This window comes from Lithobates pipiens, unplaced genomic scaffold (assembly GCF_037356315.1).
Source record: "Lithobates pipiens isolate NorthernLeopardFrog02 unplaced genomic scaffold, aLitPip1_a1.2 Scaffold_18, whole genome shotgun sequence".
Lineage (NCBI taxonomy): Eukaryota > Metazoa > Chordata > Amphibia > Anura > Ranidae > Lithobates > Lithobates pipiens.
The window spans coordinates 323,331,882-323,353,181 of NW_027507758.1; the positions used below are offsets into that span (position 1 = coordinate 323,331,882).

A 21,300-nucleotide genomic window follows, 5' to 3' on the forward strand; every position below is an offset into this window, starting at 1 on the left:
CCAAAAATAACCATCACAACAGCACAATGTTAATACATTTTATTTGGCATGTTGCACCAGGGCAAAACAATATATTTTAACAGAATGCAGATAATCTTTATTTTGAAGAAAAATGATACAACCCTTGGGTGTTAACATCCACCCCATGTCAAACGTGCCACATGATCCGTCTTCTGTTTTGAGGGCTTTACGAAGCCTAGGAGTTCCAACTCAGAGACTGCCCTGATAAAACGAGCGCTGGAAAAAAATTGGTTAAGGAATCTTTTTTTTTTTCTGTAGTGAATTTGTTATATATTTGCCTGTTAACATTTTTATGTGTGAAATACCTTATATGACTAATGAGTAACATTGTACAGTAAACGCTTTATTGATTTATTTAGCGCTAATACCTTCCAGGGCTATGTGAGGATTTATGTGCCTACACAAAATCAAAATATTTGTGATTTAAAAAAAATAAAATGTAAACTACTATACAGTCTCTCACAAAAGTGAGTACACCCCTCAAATTTTTGTAAATATTTTATTCTATCTTTAAATGTGACAACACTGAAGAAATGACACGTTGCTACAATGTAAAGTAGTGAGTGTACAGCTTGTATAACAGTGTACATTTGCTGTCCCCTCAAAACAACAACGCATAGCCATTAATGTCTAAACCGCTGGGAACAAACGTGAGTATGCCCCCCCTAAGTGAAAATGTCCAATTTGGGCCCAAAGTGTCAATATTTTGTGTGGCCACCATTATTTTCCAGCACTGCCTTAACCCTCTTGGGCATGGAGTTCACCAGAGCTTCACAGGTTGCCACTGGAGTCCTCTTCCACTCCTCCATGATGACATCACAGCGCCGGTGGATATTAGAGACCTTGCACTCCTCCACCTTCCATTTCAGGCTGCCCTACAGATACTCAATGGGGTTGAGGTCTGGAGACAAATCTGGATATTTTTGTTGTTATTCTGTCTCTCACTGTTAAAATTAACCTACCATTAAAATTACAGACTGATCATTTCTGTCAGCGGGCAAACGTACAAAATCAGCAGGGGATCAAATACTTTTTCCCTTTACTGTGTGTTTAGATCTCATAGTATTTTTTGCTGCTTCCCCCTAACAATTCATTACACACACTTTGAAAAAGATATTTGCACATATATACACAAACAAACAGAAACTGGGTTTTTAAAACATCAACACTCCTGAAAGGTTATTTAAATCAACATGAAAATGACATTTGAAATCCAAATTCATTTTCTTCAAAACCTGTAAAAAATGGGTGGGCTGGGCAAAGTTCAGACTTCCTAAATTAAGTTATTAGCATAATAAAGTATTTCCGGGTTCTTATGGGCACCCTCAAAGCTACCTGCATGCAGTCTCATACATCTGCCCCAAAATGGCTCCAAGTTTCATTATTAAACAAGTGATCTTATTTGGCAAGGTAAATGATGCAAAGTGAACTGTGGAGAACATTTGGAAATCTTTCACTAACTATGGCAAACGGAAATCTTGTTTATATAGAACACCTAGCATGTCAGCATTACTTCCTGCACAGTTTTCCTGATTAAAAATACATTTCTGGCCAGGCTATGAACATGCAAGCATTTACAAGTATTTCTCAACAAGCAGTAAAGGGGAGTCAATTTGTCCTCAAGGTTCAAAATAGAAACACTGAAGTCATTCAAGGCCCTCTTATCAGCTCACAACACCTGCTCTGTGTTTACATTACAAATTGGGAGGTTGAAAAGCTGCCATGTCACTAATAGGAGGTGAGATGGGAAATTAATGACTTGAACAGTGCCAGTGCTTCTGTTGTGAACAGTCCACAGTGCCTGCAACGCTCATGCTTTCCAGGGTAGAGGAGATATCTTGGGTCTCATTGACCCCAGATGTCTCCATAAAGAGCACCTGTCATGCCTTATTCTTATTACAAGGGATGATTACATTTCTTGTTATAGGAAGAAAAGTGCTAAAAAACAAACAAAACAAAAAGGTAGGGACAGTATAACAAAAAATAAAAATAAAATTAAAGCGCCCACATCCCCTCGTGTTTGCATGCATAAACGGAAGCATAGCTAGGTTGTGCTTGCATATGTAATTCTAATGTTTTGAAGCGTAGCCTATGGAGATTTTTAGGTTCCCGAAGTCTGGCACCATTCCACGCAATTTTAACCGCTTCCCGACCGCCGATATATATATATATATATATGTCGGCAGAAGAGCACGTACAGGCAGAATCACGTACCTGTACGTATTAAAAGGCGGCCGGCTCACACGCCCGCGGGAAGCTCGGACTCGATCGCCGCGGGGATACCCGCGATTGCCTCACGGAGAGGAAGAATGGGGAGATGCTAAAGTAAACAAGCATCTCCCTGTTCTGCCTAGCAACAGTAACACTGATCCCTGCTCCCTGTGATTGGAGCAGAGATCAGTGATGTGTAAAACACAGCCACGCCCCCCACAGTTAGCAACACCCCCCAGGACACACTTAACCCCTACACAGCCACCTAGTGGTTAACCCCTTCACTTCCAGTGTCATTTACACAGGAATCAGTGCATTTGTATAGCACTGATTGCTGTATAAATGACAATGGTCCCAAAAATGTGTCTGCCATAATGTTTCAGTCATGATAAAAATCGATGAACGCCACCATTTAAGTGAGAAAATTAATAAAAATGCCATAAAACGGTCCTCTATTTTGTAAACGCTATAACTTTTGCGCAAACCAATCAATAATCGATTATTGTGATTTCTTTCACCAAAAATATGTAGAAGAATACATATCGACCTAAACTGAGGAAAAAAATAGTTTTTATATATTTTTGGGGGATATTTATTATATGTTTTTTCAAAATTGTCGCTCTTTTTTTGTTTATAGCGCAAAAAATAAAAAGTGATCAAATACCACCAAAAGAAAGCTCTATTTGTGGGAAAAAAAAGGACGTCAATTTTGTTTGGGAGCCACGTCGCATGACCGCGCAATTGTCAGTTAAAGCAAAGCAGTGCCGAATCTCAAAAAGTGCTCTGGTCAGGAAGGAGGTAAATTCTTCTGGGGCTGAAGTGGTTAAAGAGTGACATATTCGGTATCTATTTACTCAGCGTAGCATCATGTTTCACATTATACAAAAAAATTGGGGTAAATATTGTGTATTTTGTTTTTTAATTCATGAAAGTATTTTATTTTATTTTTTAAATTCTTTGAAAAATTGCTGCACAAATACCCTGTGACATAAATTGCCACGATCACCATTTTATTTGCTAGGGTCTCTGCTAAAAAAAAAAAAAAAAAAATTATATATATATATATATATATATATATATATATATATATATATATATATATATATATATATATATATAATGTTTGGGGGTTCAGAGGAATTTTCTAGCAGAAATAAAAATGTGATTTTACATTTAGGAGAGGAATGCCAGAATTGGCCTGGTATGGAAGGGGTTAATACCGTATATTGCCCCCTTTAGCATCAATGACAGCGTGCAAGTCTTTTGTAATAGTTCTCTATGAGACCCAGAATTCTTGCAGGTGGTATAGCTGCCCATTCGTCTTGGCACAATGCCTCCAGGTCATGCAAAGTCTTTGGTCCTCTTGAATGAACTTCACATTTAAAATATCTTCCCAGAGTGGCTTGATGATATTAAGGTCAGGAGACTGTGATGGCCACTCCAGAACTTTCACCTTTTTCTGCTGTAACCACCAGAGGGTCAATTTGCCCTTTTTAGTATCTTTAGGGTCATTGTCATGCTGGAAATTCCAATAGCGTTCAGTGTGCAGCTTTCGTGCAGAAGAATGCAAAGATTCCCCGTATCTTTAGCCATCACCCCCCCCCCCCCAAAAAAAAAAAAACATCAGTGAGACACCACAATTCTTCACAGTGGGGATGGTATTCTTGTTGCTATACCCCTTGTTAACCCCTCTCCAAACATAGCGCTTATGGTTGTGCCCATAGCTTTATTTTGGTCTCGTCACTCCAGATTACAGTGTGCCAGAAGCTGTGAGGCATGTCAAGATGTTGTCAGGCAATTGGAATCTGGCTTTTTTGTGTCATTGGCACCTTGACCATGCAGCTCATTTTTGTTCAAGTATCATTGTATTGTGCTCCTTGAAACAACCACACCATCCTTTCCAGAGCAGCCTGTATTTATCCTAAGGTTACCTGTGGATTTTAATTTGTATCCAAAACAATTCTTCTGGCAGTTGTGGCTGCAATCCTTCAAGGTCTACCTGATCTTGGCTGGGTATTAAGAGATCCCCGAAATCTCCACTTCTTGATAAGTGATTGAACAGTACTGACTGGCATATTTAAGGTTTAGATATCTTTTTATATCCTTTTTCATCTTTAGAACGTTCCATTGCCTTGTTAAGCAGGGCTTTTGACAGTTCTTTTCTGCTCCCCATGGCTCAGTTAGCTGAGAGCTAACAAACACACTGACTTTTTATACACGGACAATAATTACAATTTAAAAAAGCCACAGATGTGGGAAATTATGCTTTAATTGACATTTTAACTTGTGTGTGTCACACCAATGTAAACTTTTGAACAGGGCCTCCTTTTATACTCAATTATGTTACTGACCTGTTGCCAATTAACCTAATTAGTTGCAAAATGCTCTTCCAGCTCTTTTGTCAGTACCACTTACTTTGCCAGCATTTTGTTGACGTGTTCCAACCTTTTTGAGACATGTTGCTGCCATCAATTTCAAAATGACATTTTCTCAGTTTAAACATTTGATGTTTTTGTATTTTCTATTGTGAATAAATTATGGGTTTATGAGATTTGCAAATCATTGCATTTTGTTTTTACATAGGGTCACAATTTTTGGGGAATTGGGGTTGTATTTATATAATTCTAGTCATCATTCACGATTAATTCTAAACTGATAACAAGCAAAGGCTTTTTAATGGAACTTCTATTGACTATTTTGGGTACCAATGTTTTTTTGCCTTTTTACAGGCGGGCACAAGTTTAAGGCTTGAAATTGGGTATCTTTTTTGTTTGTCAAAATCTCATCTTTTTATACTTTACATAAAATGGGTACCATTTATTTTCATGTATATTGTTTACTAAAAATTTGCATTTGATAAACATGAGCGCTAATATCGTGACATAAAGAATTGCAACAACCACCATTTTATTCTCCAGGGTCTTAGTATTCAGAAAAAAATATACGGTTTAGAAAGTCTAATTAAAATGTGCATTTTAACATGTGCAAAACAGATAAAATGGCCCTGGTAGACAAGTGGTTAACGAGTATACAGACTGTGCATTAAATAGAAATTAATCTCTGGAAGCTATACCCAAGAAAGGAAGGGATAGGGCAAAGGGCTAGTCAGTAATATTGTCTGTGGTCTCTCTGTAGCTAATTTTTCCAGATTTCTGACTTACCGTGCCTTCTTCTGCACTGTGTTTCTGTGTGTGGTTTATCATGGTATAGGCAGTGCTTTGCTTTTTTATGTCAGAGCATGCAGCAAGGAGAACTGTTAGCAGCACAGCAGTGACATTAAAGTGGAAGTAAAACCATCGATTTAAACAGTTTAAAAAAAAAAAAGGCATGCCGGGAATGCTAACTGCACATTGGCTGTGCTCTCAGCCAAACTATCAATCTATCCAATGGCTGGTGTCATAACGAATCACATGTGCAGCACCATAGCAGTTGAAGATTAAACAGAGGCAAAGATGGCAGCTTCCTTGGCTGAAAACGATAGGGGAGTTTACTTCCACTTTAAGGGCTTGTTTGCGCCAGGTGGAGTGTGGGAACGCATGCAAAGTTGCACGTCTTTCAGGACTGCACAAAAACGCTCTGCCTTTTGCAGATGTATGCAAGTGCCATTAATTCTTAAAAGCAACCCCCACACATCTAGCAAATGTGCGCACGATCACGCCCACCAAAACACATGGCACTGCAGTACCATATGTTTTGGTGAGGTGCACTTTTAAAAATAGTGGCAGCACCTTTTTGTGCATTTCACACACATAGGGCAACTCAATAAAATGAAAGGTCTGGCCTACAATGCGACATATGGGACCGTGCAAAGAAGCGTACATGTATGGACACACCTCCTGATATGAACAAGCCCTAAATCTCATTCCAAGTGTCCTTAGACCAGCAGTCATGGACAGCAGTGCCTTAGATTCACACTGCAGACATACAGCTATGACAACGTAAGCACAAAGGTGTTTAGGCATATTCACATAACAGGTACATTTTAAGGGTACCGATTAGGTAAAATAACACTTCTAGATATTTCCAACAACATAGCTTATCCTCACTTTTTGAGTTCAGTTCCACTTTAAGTTGCAATGAAATGGATCATACAAATTATAAGAGAAGGTTAAAGGTCTTAGAAATGCATGAGTGGATCCTTAAGAATTAAACACTGAATATCTATACTAATTTTTGGCTACCATGGATACACTTCAATTGGACGCTGCCTAGCTCTTTGTCATGTCTCTTTTAATATCCTCCACAGCTATGCCACTTTGAAACACAATATACTTTGCTTGTTCAGCCAAGACTACTCATGATTTATTAGATGTGACAGCCGATCTGGGAAAAGAGGATTTAAAGACTGAACATGTTCGTGTTATTAATGAGCCGAAAGAAATGCATCCAAATTTTGAGCTGAGGACAAGTCAGTGCACGTGCGCCATTTCTACATGTTCAGCTGCTGCTTCCACATTCTATTTACCTTACTCAGGCAAATAAAAGGATACTGAGTCATTTCATCCACTGGCTGCAGGGAATCCGAGTCACTGTCATCATTAGCATTGACAACTGTTGCAAATGCCTGAAAAGACATGCATGAAAAAACTGTTTATTACGTGAGGTTTATAAGCATATCACAACAAAAAAACGATTAAAGGAACTCAGAGTAGACAGCTAAGTACAAATATATGATCCGTCTTACCTGCCAAAGATTTTAATTCTGTTCATCCAGTCTTTTTATTCATATACGGCAGGGATATGCAATTAGCGGACCTCCAGCTGTTGCAGAACTACAAGTCCCACGAGGCATAGCAAGACTCTGACAGCCATAAGCATGACACCCAGAGGCAGAGGCATGATGGGACTTGTAGTTTTGCAACAGCTGGAGGTCCGCTAATTGCATATCCCTGATATACGGTATCTCTACCACACTGCTCAGCCAGATAGGCCACTCCACTTATTCCTGAGCCACTGTCATATAAACGAACTAACATCTGTGCTTAAGTCTAAACAGCTTACATATTTATAACACGGAAGGTGTTAAAGGTGATTAACATGTGGTCACACACCTTCAGCATCTATTATGTTATAAATGTAAGTCATTTGCATTTTAAACACAGATATTCTTCCAGTTCTATAGCAGAGTGCAGCTGTCCATGACTGGATGACTGGATGAATGTCCTTCAAAAGTACTTCAAATTTTTCTTGCTTTGATTTGTGGAATGAAAAAAACAAAAAGCTTTTGGAAATTTATTAATTCAAGAAAATTGTCCCTCTTGCGCCTTAGAAGTTTCCCCCCACCCTGCTACAAATTCATTCACTTTAGCGACCTTAAATTTGTATCAAAATAGTCCTCCTGACTGTCCTGATTAAATAAAAACTATGATCAGCAGCTCACAAGCTGATCATAACAATTCATTCAAAAAGTGAACAGAGAACTCCCTGTGACAGCTTGGTCACCATGGACATTGAGCTTCTCTTCTTTGGTTCCCTTTGCTTGTTAAATACACCAATGAAAGCATTGTGTTATATCTGATTAATAAGTAAAAAACCTGGCGATGTTGTCAGAAATCCTGTAAGCTAATAACATCCTGCCCTCAGGGCTGCCATTAGAAATCATGGGGCCCTGTACAGCCTACCTGACAGGGTAGTGGCTGGAGCTGCCTGGGGCTGTGTGCAAGCAGCCTATGTTACTCTCTGGCGACACAGCAGTTGTTCCAACACAGCCACAGGTCCTAATTTGACAGGCGTGTGGGTGCAGGTGTACTGTCCCCAAACAAAGACATTGTGTATTCAGGGCCACTCACCCATGCCTACACACTTGCCAAATTAGGACCTGCAGCTGTGTTCATACAGCTGCGGTGTCCCCTTAGAGTAACAGATGGCTCTAACTGCATTCACATAGCCAGTGTACTTGTGTGAATGAGTACTTAGGGCTCATTCACACATTAGGTTGGGGGCAGTAAGAACTACATAGTTGAGCTGCACTTTTAACAACCACCAACCTCTACCCCCTTTAGCAATGGTGGCAGTGCCTAGGGGTGTACACATGCAACAACATGGTTTACTTCACAGCCATGGCAGAAATTATAGAGAAAAAAGCACATCTGTTTTTTTTTTTTTTTTTTACATATTACAAATTTTTATAATTTTTTTACATTTTTTCACTGCCTTTGTCTAAACAGCCCCCCGATGTCTCACATTTGAGACTGAGAAAGAGACTGAGGTTATAGATTCATCAGCCCCTTTCTCTGCAGCCTCGGCTGCACAGATAAATTAATAGGAAGCACTCTATAATAATAATAATAATAATTGTTTACTATGCTTAAGTGGTGAATGGACACAGGAGCGATCAGTACCAGTTGCTCACTGTGTTTATTCAGGAAAGAAAGAGGCTGGTAAATATGACAGATTTACTGGCCCCTTCTCCTGCATGCCATCCTGAAACAATCACTGTGTTCCCACAGCAGTTACCGGCAGCACTGCGGGGAAAAGAGGCACACAAGGGGGGAACACAGTGGTCCCAGACACCAGGGAGGAGGGGGCAGACATATGAGAACGATCACCCTGCACCACAACTGGAGAGACAGAGGAGTAGAAGCCACCAGTACTGCATAGGGAGGCACAAGAGGATTGGTATCTGCAATAAGGCAATACAATTGGCCCTCCTGCTCGGCAGATGCCTGGGCCCTCCTTTTGAAGGAATTGGGCCTGGGTCTGGTACAAGAGGGCTGACTGTCTTGCCTCATCAGCAGCCCTGGCTGTGCTCTGTCTGTACTGATTGTTATTAGTTAAATTGTGCTCAGAGGACTACATACCCATACCCATCTATGTTATGCACAAAAAGAGAGAAGCAAACTTTGTTAGTACTATCTTGTTTCTGCTGTACTGACACAGAAAGACAAATATGAGTGTGGTGTTATCCCTGTCTGGAAGTGCATTGCCAGGTAAAAATAGGGGGAAAAATCTTGAAAAAAGAAAAGGAATGAAATTACTACATGTACAGACTTAGACTCAGGCCTGTGGCAGATCCCTACAGTCTCTGTTAGTATGAGATCCCCTTTGTGCTTAGAACAAGAAAGCTTACAGTGCTTTGGGATATTCAGATATCCTAAAAACATGTGAAGGAGTTCACATCCTCTGCCTCCTCAAACAGAAAACGTGCAATAAAAATTATGGGTAGTATACAGTATATACCAATATGAAAAGGCAGATAGAGGATAAAGAGATGTATGCTTCTCCTTAAAAGGGAATGTAGGGTGTTGTATACAGTACTGGGCAAAAATTTTAAGCAGGTGTGAAAAAAATCTGTAAATAAAGAATGCATTCAGAAGTAGAAGTATAGAGAGAATAAGAATAGTTAAATTTTTATCAATTAGACCCCTTTCACACTGGGGTGCTTTGCAGGTGCTACAGTTCTAAAAATAGCACCTGCAAAGCGCCCTGAAAGCCGCTCCTCAAACTCCAGTGTGAAAGCCCAGGCTTTCACATTGGATTGGTGTGCTGGCAGGACGGTAAAAAAAAGTCCTGCCAGCAGAATCTTTGGAGAGGTGAAGGAGCGGTGTGTATACTGTCCCTTCACCGCTCCTGCTCATTGAAATGAATGGTGGTTTTAACCCTTTCTCAGCCTCTGGCAGGCGGTAAAACCGCCCCACTAGTGGCCAAATACCGCTGCTAAAACAACGGTAAAGCGGCGCTAAAAATAGCGCAGTTTTACAGCTTGCGCCCTCACCGCCCCAGTGTGAAAGGGGTCTTAGCAAAATGGAAAGCCAAAGAACAGAAAAATAAAAAATCAAATCAATATTTTTTGTGACCACCCTTTGCCTTCAGAATGGCATCACTTCTTCACACTTGCCTAAAACTTATACAGAATACTGTATCATTTTCCTTTCTTATGTTCAATTAAAAAAACAACATAAAACTTTTATCCCATGAACATGAAATACTGCACATGACCATTTCGTATACTTATCACATTCAGCCAGAAATATTTAAGAGTAACTAAGTCAACAACCATATTATGACTAGGGGCCTGTGTCGACAGGCTTTGGACTTTTTTTACATCAGTTTAAGACACCTCTGCCATCATTCAGAGTTCAACGACAGGTGCATTTTACCTGCAGTTGACTACCTCCTGACCTTCATTTGACCTGCTTCAAGCAGGTTTTGCATTCCTGTAAACTTGTAAGCCGATGTAAAACCCCCCTGAAGTGAACAAAACCAGCTGACATAGGCTATTTAGCTGGATTTATACTGTATGTGCAGTTTCAATGCCAGCACATCCAAACTTAAGATTAATTGGCCATATATACTTTGCTTATGTAGGTACAATGCTTTCTTACCTCCAACCAATCATAGAGGTTAATAAGTCGTCCACATTCAAGATGCAGCTTATATGCAATGCAAATATCCGGAGCTGTGCTGGTTAAAGCTCCTCCTTCATCTTCCAAAGACTGAACAGGAAGAAGAATTAAATGTAATTGGCAAAGATGATAAAACGGTAACCTTCTACTTGCTGGGATGTGTTGATAAGCAGAACAAGACAAAAACACAAGTTAGTTTTGCTACCTTCAAGTAAGATGAAGGATTGTTCAGAGCTGTGTGCAGGGCGATCCGCGGCAGAGCATTAAGATGTTTACGGAGAATGTTTGCAGCATGAAAATATACAACTTCATACAAAGGCTGTGTTTCGGGGGGTGCCAAATAATCTCTGGAAACAGAAGTTAATACATCGAAATTAAACCAGTGTAGATTTGTTAATGCAAATACTAACTGTGGTGAACACTTATTTGCTAAGACATACTCCAAAAAAAACAAAAAACTGTATATATATATTTATTTAAAAAATAAATTTTCCCTCTTACTTTGGTCCCAATCACCTTCTCAGAAAATCCTAGCTTGCATGTTTAAAAATCAGCTGGGTAACAAAATGAAAAGGTGGTGGAAGAGGTATACGCCATCTGGTTCGCTGGCTGTTCTTTACACTTACGCTTTTATTCATGTCAGAAGTAAAGCTTTAACCATATTTCTAGGACATGCTTGTGGCTCTCCTACAAAATTAAAGCAGTATTAAACCCAGTCCCAGTACACATGGGCTTTTATTTCCATTATTTCCTTTAAGCAACTTGGCATGGCTTAGGAAGAGGTCAAAAGCACCTGTGGAGGAAATCTCATAACTAATCTTCAACATCTAAAACTAACTAAATAATGGCTAAAGACATATATCCAGAATGCGCAGAAATGTTTTCATATAACATACAGTGAATATAATAAGTCTACACCCCCATGTGCACCATGTCGCAGGGCGATCCCTTCCCCAAAGCACCCACCTCCTATGTTGAGGGCATGCAGCCTGGTACGGTTTGGGGGGGGGGGGGCACTCGCTCAGATAAGGGTCTGGTATGGATTTTGGGGGGACCCCCACACCGTCTTTTTTTTTTGCGCAGGGGGTTCCTCTTAAAATCCATACCACACTTAAGGGCCTGGTATGCTCTTTGAGGGGAACCCATGCTGTTTTTTTTTATTTAAAATTTCCCCCTCATGATTCATGCCAAACACTGTGCCTGGTATTGGCGAGGATCCAAGTCCATTCCCCGTTCATTGAAGATCGGATGTATGTCGGCTTCAAGGCAGGGCAAAGTCGGATCCAAAGTAGGACGAGTGTCGTGTCGCACCAGTGTGAACCCGGCCTCAATGTCAGCAATGCTTGTCGCTTATTGGGAAAGGAAAAAGTACATTTTTCCTTTCTCGATGAGCGAGCCAGCTCGGCGCTAGCTGCCGCAACAGGGCTCGCAGGTATCAATCTCGCCTATAACAGAGGCGAGATTGACAAAATATCGCGGTCATCTACTGTACAGTGCCTTGAAAGTATTCACACCCCTTGAAATTTTCCACATTTTGTCATGTTACAACAAAAAACTATTGGGATTTTATGTGATAGACCAACACAAAATGGCACATAATTGTTAAGTGGAAGGGAAATGATAAATGGTTTTCCAAATGTTTTTAACATTTAAATATGTGAAAAGCGTGGCGTGCATTTGGATTCCGCCCCCTTTACTCTGATACCCCTAACTAAAATCTAACGGAATCAATTGCCTTCAAAAGTCTTCTAATTAGTGAATAGAGTCCACCTGTGTGTAATTTAATCTCAGTATAAATACAGCTGTTCTGTGGAGCCCTCAGGTTTGTTAGAGAACCATAGTAAACAAACAGTATCATTAGGGCCAAGGAACACACCAGACAGGTCAGGGATAAAGTTGTGGAGAAGTTTAAAGAAGGGTTGGGGGGAGCCATGTGTCATCGTCGTCACTGATGGTTGTGGCCGAGACCGGAAGTACCCATTGTTTACATCGCTAGAAGCTCTGCCTAACTGTTAGTATTTGTATGGATTAATAAAAGTATTTTTATGCATACTACACATTGTAGCTCCTTCTCTTCTCTCCCTTAATAATGGTATACGGCTATGAATATTGATGTTGATATTTGACGGGCTGAACTGCGAGGAGTGGATGAGAGAGTAACAGCCACTATTACATACAGTGTCATATGGCCTTCAGTGGCCGCTATTGGAAGTGAGAGGCTGGGGAAAATATGGGCTGCACCCCAAATCACATTGAGCACACAGCATCGGTGGATTTGCACTGTTTGAAGTGGATTGCACCACAGTTTATTGAACTTTCTTATGAAGATTTTTTTATTTTATTATGAGACTTGATATATAATTTGTATGATGGTCACATTGCTGAAGTATTTAATCAGCGTGGAACACAGATACACTTTGGAAAGAATCTGGCACCCCACTAGCATATTGCACTTTATTTAGATGTTTTTTTTTTTTTGCACATTATTTTGGTACATGTTTGCACTTTTATCACTATTTCCACTTTATTATTAACGTTATGTACTGTATCTTATGTGATGATTAATGTTATCACTATATAATTTTTTTACTTACTGATATTGTATTTAAAGGATCGTTAGAGGTGAGGTAGCACCACATATCATTAACTAATATTCCTATAACTGTGCAGAGATCACTTTTATATGTTGGCAGCTTCCTGACAATTTTTTATGTATTGACTTTTTTTTTTTTAGGTAGTAGACATTTGGTTGTGTGCGCTAGTTTATATAAATGCACACCACACTTTCCACATATTTGTAAAAAATGTTGAAAACTATTCATCATTTTGCTTCCACTTCATAATTATGTGTCACTTTATGTTGGTCTATCACATAAAATCCCAATAAAATACATTTATGTTATTGGTTCTAACATGACAAAATGTGGAAAATTTCAAGGGGTATGAATACTTTTTCAGGGCACTGTACTTACAGTGGGGCAAAAAAGTATTTAGTCAGCCACCAATTGTGCAAGTTCTCCCACTTAAAAAGATGAGAGGCCTGTAATTGTCATCATAGGTATAATCTCGGTACAAATCAAAGGGGGAACAGAGATTCGCTATCCAAGGACCACGGGTATGGAACGCTCTACCAACCAACATCTGCTTGGAAGAAAACCACCAGGACTTCAGGAAAAAACTCAAGACCTTCCTCTTCTAGAAGCTGGACAACAAAGCTCTTCACAGCGCCTTGAGGCGATTCAGTTTGCATTGTGCGCTATAAAAATTATTAATTCATTCATTCACCTCAACTATGAGAGACAAAATGTGGAAACAAATCCAGACAATCACATTGTCTGATTTTTGAAAGAATTTATTTGCAAATGGTGGAAAATAAGTATTTTCTCAATATCAAAAGTTCATCTCAATATTTTGTTATATATCCTTTGTTGGCAATGACAGAGGTCAAACTTTTTCTGTAAGTCTTCACAAGGTTGTCAAACACTGTTGCTGGTATGTTGGCCCATTCCTCCATGCAGATCTCCTCTAGAGCAGTGATGTTTTGGGGCTGTCGCTGGGCAACACAGACTTTCAGCTCCCTCCAAACGTTTTCTATGCGGTTGAGATCTGGAGACTGGTTAGGCCACTCCAGGACCTTGAAATGCTTCTTACGAAGCCAATCCTTTGTTGCCTGGGCGGTGTGTTTGGGATCATTGTCATGCTGAAAGACCCAGCCATCTTCAATGCCCTTGCTGATGGGAGGAGGTTTGCACTCACAATGTCACGGTACATGGCCTCATTCATTCTTTCAGGTACACGGATCAGTCGTCCTCTGTTCCCTTTGCAGAGAAAGGGCCTCAAAGCATGATGTTGCCACCCCCATGCTTCACAGTAGGTATGGTGTTCTTTGGTTGCAACTCAGTATTCTCTCTCCTCCAAATACAACAAGTTGTGTTTCTACCAAACAGTTCTACTTTGGTTATATCTGACCATATAACATTCTCCCAATCCTCTTCTGGATCATCCAAATGCTCTCTAGCAAGCCTCAGATGGGCCTGGACATGTACTAGCTTAAGCAGGGGGACACGTTTGGCACTGCAGGATCTGAGTCCCTGGCTGTGTAGTGTGTTATTGATGGTAGCCTTTGTTACGTTGGACCCAGCTCTGCAGGTCATTCACTAAGTCCCCCCGTGTGGTTCTGAGATTTTTGCTCACTGTTCTTGTGATCATTTTCACCCCACAGGGTGAGATCTTGCGTGGAGCCACAGATCGGGGGAGATTATCAGTGGTCTTGTATATTTTCCATTTTATTATTATAGCTCCCACAGTTGATTTTGTCACACCAAGCTGCTTGCCTATTGCAGATTCAGTCTTCCCAGCCTGATGCAGGTCTACAACTTTGTTTCTGGTGTCCTTCGACAGCTCTTTGGTCTTCGCCATAGTAGAGTTTGGAGGGTGACTGTTTGAGGTTGTGGACAGGTGTCTTTTATACTGATAAGTTCAAACAGGTGCCATTAATACAGGTAATGAGTGGAAGACAGAGGAGCCTCTTAAAGATACAGGTCTGTGAGAGCCAGAAATCTTGCTTGTTTGTAGGTGACCAAATACTTATTTTCCACCATAATTTGCAAATAAATTCTTTCAAAAATCAGATAATGAGATTGTCTGGATTTGTTCCCACATTTTGTCTCTCATGGTTGAGGTATACCTATGATGACAATTACAGGCCTCTCTCATCTTTTTAAGTGGGAAAACTTGCACAATTGGTGGCTGACTAAATACTTTTTTGCCCCACTGTAGAATATTGACTGGAAACCCGTATCCTTGTAACATTTCTTTAATGTTTAAATACATAACCGTGGTCTGACGCTTTTCAGAAGGCAGTAGAGCAGTGGCTACCTCCTGAATGTCCTTTTTTAAAATTCTACAGGGAGTTTGCGTAAAAATAAGGTCCTGCAACCGAGAGCTATGCATTTGGCTCATGGTTGGGTCCTGAATCCATCAACCTTAATGGACAAGCTTGACAAGTGGTGCTGCCTGTCAAACTCTGCAAGCAGAGTTAAAATTTTTGTGGCAGCAAAGAAACACGGCCGTAGCATGTGCACAGCCCTGTCAGACTGCAAAGGAAGAATTTAGGTGGGTGGTCAGGGGACAGTAAAACAGCAGGTGAACGGTCTGCGATAGATTTATCTCTATGCATTAAGGCGAAAAACTTTCTGTGCTGCAACTGAACCCCAAGCCCCGCCTTTTTCTTACCTGAACCGAGACACTGGCTCCCACTGCTGTCAATCTAATCCAGTGACAAGAGGGGGGGGGGGATGAATCTTGTGTCTGTGTCCATGGACGCAGCAGCAGGACTTGTGAGTGCACCTGCACGGGTGCCCCCATGGAAAGAGGCTGTCCGTGGGGGCATCCAATGAAGAGGAGGAGCCAGGAGTGCCTCCGGGGCACCCCTGAATCAGGGGAGGATCAGGGCTGCTTTATGCAAAACCCTTGCACAGAGCAGGTAAGTACAACATGTTTGTTATTTAAAGAAAAGAAAAACCTTTACAATCACTTTAAGACTGGTATACACATGCTGAATATCAGCCAGAATCGTCCAGTTTAACAGAAACCGGTCAACATTCGGCCAGTGTGTATAGTAGCCTGTCGGCTTCTGTCGGACAAGCATGCTGGAAAACCAGCATCTGATCAGCTCTGGCAGCAAATGACTACAAGTGCTGATCTATGTGTTCTGGCAGGGGCAGTACTCCTTTCAGAACACAATAGCTTGGCAGGGGAGATTAACACATTAACATCACTTAGTTAGTACAGCGACCAAGCCCACTGGGTTGATCCATGTGTACCAGGCTTTAGACTTGTAATAAAAACAGGGTGCAACAGATGGCAGAGAATAATTTCTTAGACATGAAAATAACTAAGAAATTAATAAGTCATTAGAAGCAAGCTCTGACACACACCTTACAAGACTATTTAGAAAGTCTGTGACTTCGAGTCTCAAGGATTCAAACCTGCTTGGTTTCTTTGTTCTCCTTGTTTCTTTCATTTCCAACAAAGTCTAGAAAAGAACAAAGTGATAAACATCAAATAGAGCATGTCTAAATAAACCTCCAACATCAGGATCCAATCAAACATTCTTCTGACCTACTGGCAAACTCATGTTTAAATCTACAGGGCTATAAATGATCTTTCAGCAGAAAGTGAAGGGATACAGTGCCTTGCAAAAGTATTTAACCCTTGGCTTTTTACCTATTTTGTTATATTACAGCCTTTAGTTCAATGTTTTTTTTTTAATCTGAATTATATGTGATGGATCAGAACACAATAGCCTAAGTTGGTGAAGTAAAATTAGAAAAATATATACATAAAACTTTTTTTTCAGAAATAAAACCCTGATAATTGGGATGGCCTAGTCAAAGCCCAGACCTCTATTCAATATAAAATATGTGGTTAGACTTAAAGATTGCTGTTCACAAGAGAAAACCATCCAACTTAAAGGAGCTAGAGCAGTTTTTCAAGGAGGAATGGGCAAAAATCCCAGTGGTAAGATGTGGCAAGCTTATAGAGACTTATTCAAAGCAACTTGGAGCTGTGATAACTGCAAAAGGTGGCTCTCCAAAGTATTGACTTTAGGGGGGTGAAGAGTTATGCACATTTTACTTTTTCTGTTATTTTGTCCTATTTGTTGTTTGTGTCACAATAAAAAATAAATAAAAATCAAAGCTGTGGGCATGTTCTGTTAATTAAATGATGCAAATCCTCAAACAAGCCATGTTAATTCCAGGTTGTGAGGCAACAAAACACAAAAAATGCCAAGGGGGTGAATACTTTTGCCAGACACTGTAAATCATCACACTATTGAGAGATGCATACTGTATGTTAATGAGAATGTCCCTTGTAGATTTATGATAGAAACAATTCCTAAGGGCACACAAATATCATTACTACACTGCTTAGACAGGAGGAGACATCTTTTTTCCAGTTGCTTAACAAAAGAAATAGAACACTGTTGGGCTTACTCAGAAGTGTTTGGTGGAATGCATACAGAGCTTTATACTGAAATTATTTAATCAAGATTACTTGAGCACATTTTTATCTGCCCACAGTTTAACCAACTTTTACGTTTAGCCTCTTTAACCACCTGCCGCCCTCTAACAGTACATTTACTGCTAGTGGGCATCACAGCAACGTACAGGTACTTCTTGGTTTAGAGGCATGCGTGCATCTCCTGCTGACCTGTGCTATGACTGGACACAGCAGGAGTTTTTCAGTGGGTTACAGCCAATCATTTAGGCTGTATACCTGTGAGCTTGTAAACACCGGCTTTTGCTGGATTTCTTACTGTTGTTCCAAAATAAAAGCAAGGAGAGAAACCCAGCCACATCAGTGAGTAAAAGCAGCACACATAAACTTGCATGCACGCGTTTGTCCTCCTGATCAACCCAGTCATTGCCATTAGTACAATGTCAGTATTATCACCAATTACTATTTTAGTGTCACTAGCGACGTCAGTATCCCTCCCAGCCAGTGTCAGTTAGCAACAGATTTCCCACCACACTATAAATTGCTGATCAAAAAAATAATGTACAAATCAAAATGTACTGAATATTGATCGGGCTCATATTTGGGGATAGAGTTTAAATATTAGGCTGATCAATGTTCAGTACATTTTTTGGACCTCAAAATTTGGGCAGAGGGAGATCAACATTTGACCTCTACATATTTTAAGCCTACCAGTCGAAACTCTTTTATCCCTATGGATAGCTGTCACCACCATCTTGGTTGAACTCAGTCCCAAGAGCCAATATATGCGTCTAAGATGAAACTGTATATACAGTGGAGATGGAAAGTATTCAGACCCCCTTAAATTTTTCACTCATTGTTATATTGCAGCCATTTGCTAGTTCATTTATTTCCCATATTGACAGAAAAACACAGAATTGTTGACACTTTTGCAAATTTATTAAAAAAGAACTGAAATATCACATGGTCCTAGGTATTCAGACCCTTTGCTGTGACACTGATATTTAATTCAGGTGCTGTCCATTTCTTCTGATCATCCTTGAGATGGTTCTACACCTTCGAGTCCAGCTGTGTTTGATTATACTGATTGGACTTACTGAGAAATACAGGCAGATACTTAACCATCATGCCACACCATCAGGGAGGCATGTGATTGGCCCTAAATTATACATCAGGACAATGACCCAGCTAATACCATTAAGATCTTCAGTGTACAGAAGAACAAGGCATCCTGGAAGTATTGTTTTTTCTCCCACTGAGCCCTGATTTCAACATCATCAGTTTGGGATTACATGAACAGACAGGAGGATTTGAGACAGTCTACATCCACAGATGATCTTTGTTTAGTTCTCCAAGATGTTTGAGACAACCTGTTAAATGTACGTAGAAAGATTGATACAGTTTCAAAGGCAAGGGATGGTCAAATCCCACATATTGATTTTGATTTGGACTTTTCATCTGTCATTTACTTTCCATTGTGAGGATCAAGTTATAAGAATAAAAATGGTTGACAGTATATTTCTTATTAATGCTTATCTCGTCTGTTTTCAGTTGTTTTAAAGACATCATTCTTAAAGGCCGGATGGGTGCAGTCACATCCAGTCACGTACACACAAAGAGGAAGCCAGGTCATAAGGGTCAACTAATGCATCAGCTCTAAGAGCAGAAGACATTGCCTTTTATAGAAGTTGTTTTGTTTCAACATTTTTAACGTCTGTCTTTCCTTTGTGTATATAAGAGCTGTGTGATAATAAAGAAGTCTCAGAGTAAGCAAGTGCGACCGTCTGAGCAGATATACTGAGAAGTTTTTCCGTGTCTCCTTGCTTAGATAAGACTCTAATAATAATTGGGAAACGGTAACATAACTTGTGAATAGGTGACTTGCAGTAGTCACACCTAACACCATTTTGTTAATGTTACATGTGATATTTAAGTTTTTTTATTTTTAATAAATTCACAGAGGTTTCTAAAATTTGTTTTCAATTTGTCATTATGGAGTACTGAGTGTAGATTAATGACAAAAAATGAATTTAAACAACTTTAGTATCAGCCTGCAACATAACAAAATTAAAAAAGTGAAGGGGGTCTGAATCCTTCATGAATGTACTGTATATCTGTGTGGTTCATTTAGTACTTTTTAAGCGCCTGCCATCTGCATAACCAATTGATGGTTTCATTATTGTTTGCAAGTATTTGCTTGAGGCTGCGTACAGAAGCAATTTCCAAACGCATTTATGTGTTACAGGTTTCTGTTAAGATTCGACTGCTTACTGCCCTGGTCTATCTACCAGTTTCTGGTTACCCTCGGTGTGTACCTTGGCAACCGTACCCAGACCCTAATATGTGGGGCTGGTCTGTAATGTTTGCTTTGGTTACTGGATCCAGAATTAGGTGCTTACCTTGACACAAACTGCAACGCTCCCAGACTGAAGACCCCTTTGGGGGTATGCCCAATGTGACTATGAAGTTTGGACCTCTAATTGGTGCAGTGTCGTTGATAAGTTAAGACATTATTTTCCTGTGTATTTAACACAATCCACAGTACATGGCACATTATACAGTTCTATGATCACTGTATTGTAGTAACCCCTGCCAATTTGTCTTTAACATTTCTCTAAGTGAGCAAACAAAAATTAGCATATTTTTCTCCTATACACACTTAATCTCAAGAGCATGAGATAACTGCATCATGCCTCCTGGATGACACCTTCTTACCCTGCCTTTTCCACCAGAAACACATAAAGCACGTTGCTGCCATCTTCTACATTGACAGCCACAGGAATATGGTCAGCACATGGGTTTTAATGGCTACTATACCTGAGCGCACACAAACCCATCTATTCCGCACTGCCTGTTAGTACCCCCATCTGGGGATCTCCCCACTTAACAATGGCTGATCACAGACACGAGAGCTGGGAAAAAATTACCAAATAGCATTCGATGCATTCAATAGACAGCCTACAGCATGGGTGCTCAACCCTTGACCCTCCAGCTGTTGTGGAACTAGAAGTTCCATCAAGCCTTTGCCTATGGGAGTCATGCTTGTAACTGTTAGCCTTGCAATGCCTCATGGAACTTGTAGTTCCACAACAGCTGGAGGGTCACAGGTTGAGCACACATGGCCTACAGGAACCTCAAACCACTGGCTCAGGTGATGGCCTTTTTCTGTAGCAATGTTCAATTATGACACTGCTCCCATTGTCTGACTCTAGCTCCCTCCCAGACACACAACATGCAGCCTGTCTGACAAAAGTGGATTTCTCTGATATTATGTTTGAATTCTATGAAAAACTCTCAGCACTTCTAGAAAATTCAGTTTCCAAATGCCAAAAATGCTATACATTCTCTGATCCTCTTGACCCCGTTCATGATTCAGAAGTGGAACCTCCTTTCCTTGATAATATTATTGAGGAAAGTATTGAGGACCCTGATTACAGAGGATTTTCTCCACTGCATTTTGTGAGGCACAAGCTGAGACTTCACACCAAATGCTCTCTACTGTGGACACACTAATTGACACAGTGTGCTCTTTGTTCAATGCTACCTGATCCTCCAGAGCCTAAACAAGCCTCTATGGGCACTAGAAAAAAAAACCTGGCCAGAAAAGATTTTTCCAATACAAGTACAGATTTACCGCACAATTTATGTTTCTATTGTGGATGTTACCTTTTTTTTTTTAAGGATTCTGTGGCCAATATCTTGGTCTGCTGAACTAGCTTGT

General features: G+C 40.2%; 1 protein-coding gene across 4 annotated transcripts in view; it reads right to left on the reverse strand.

Moving 5' to 3' along the window:
• Window positions 1-24: 24 nt before the first annotated feature.
• ORC3 (origin recognition complex subunit 3) overlaps window positions 25-21,300 on the reverse strand; it is a 214,572-nt gene continuing 193,296 nt past the window's right edge. For all 4 annotated transcript variants that reach the window (XM_077487275.1, XM_077487272.1, XM_077487273.1 and 1 more), the window contains 5 exons: window positions 16,517-16,614; window positions 10,783-10,924; window positions 10,557-10,667; window positions 6,723-6,796; window positions 25-237 (listed from right to left, as the gene is read on the reverse strand). In XM_077487275.1, the coding sequence (XP_077343401.1) occupies window positions 132-237; window positions 6,723-6,796; window positions 10,557-10,667; window positions 10,783-10,924; window positions 16,517-16,614 (531 nt within the window). In that variant the 3' untranslated portion in view covers window positions 25-131. The remainder of the gene's footprint in view (window positions 238-6,722; window positions 6,797-10,556; window positions 10,668-10,782; window positions 10,925-16,516; window positions 16,615-21,300) is intronic.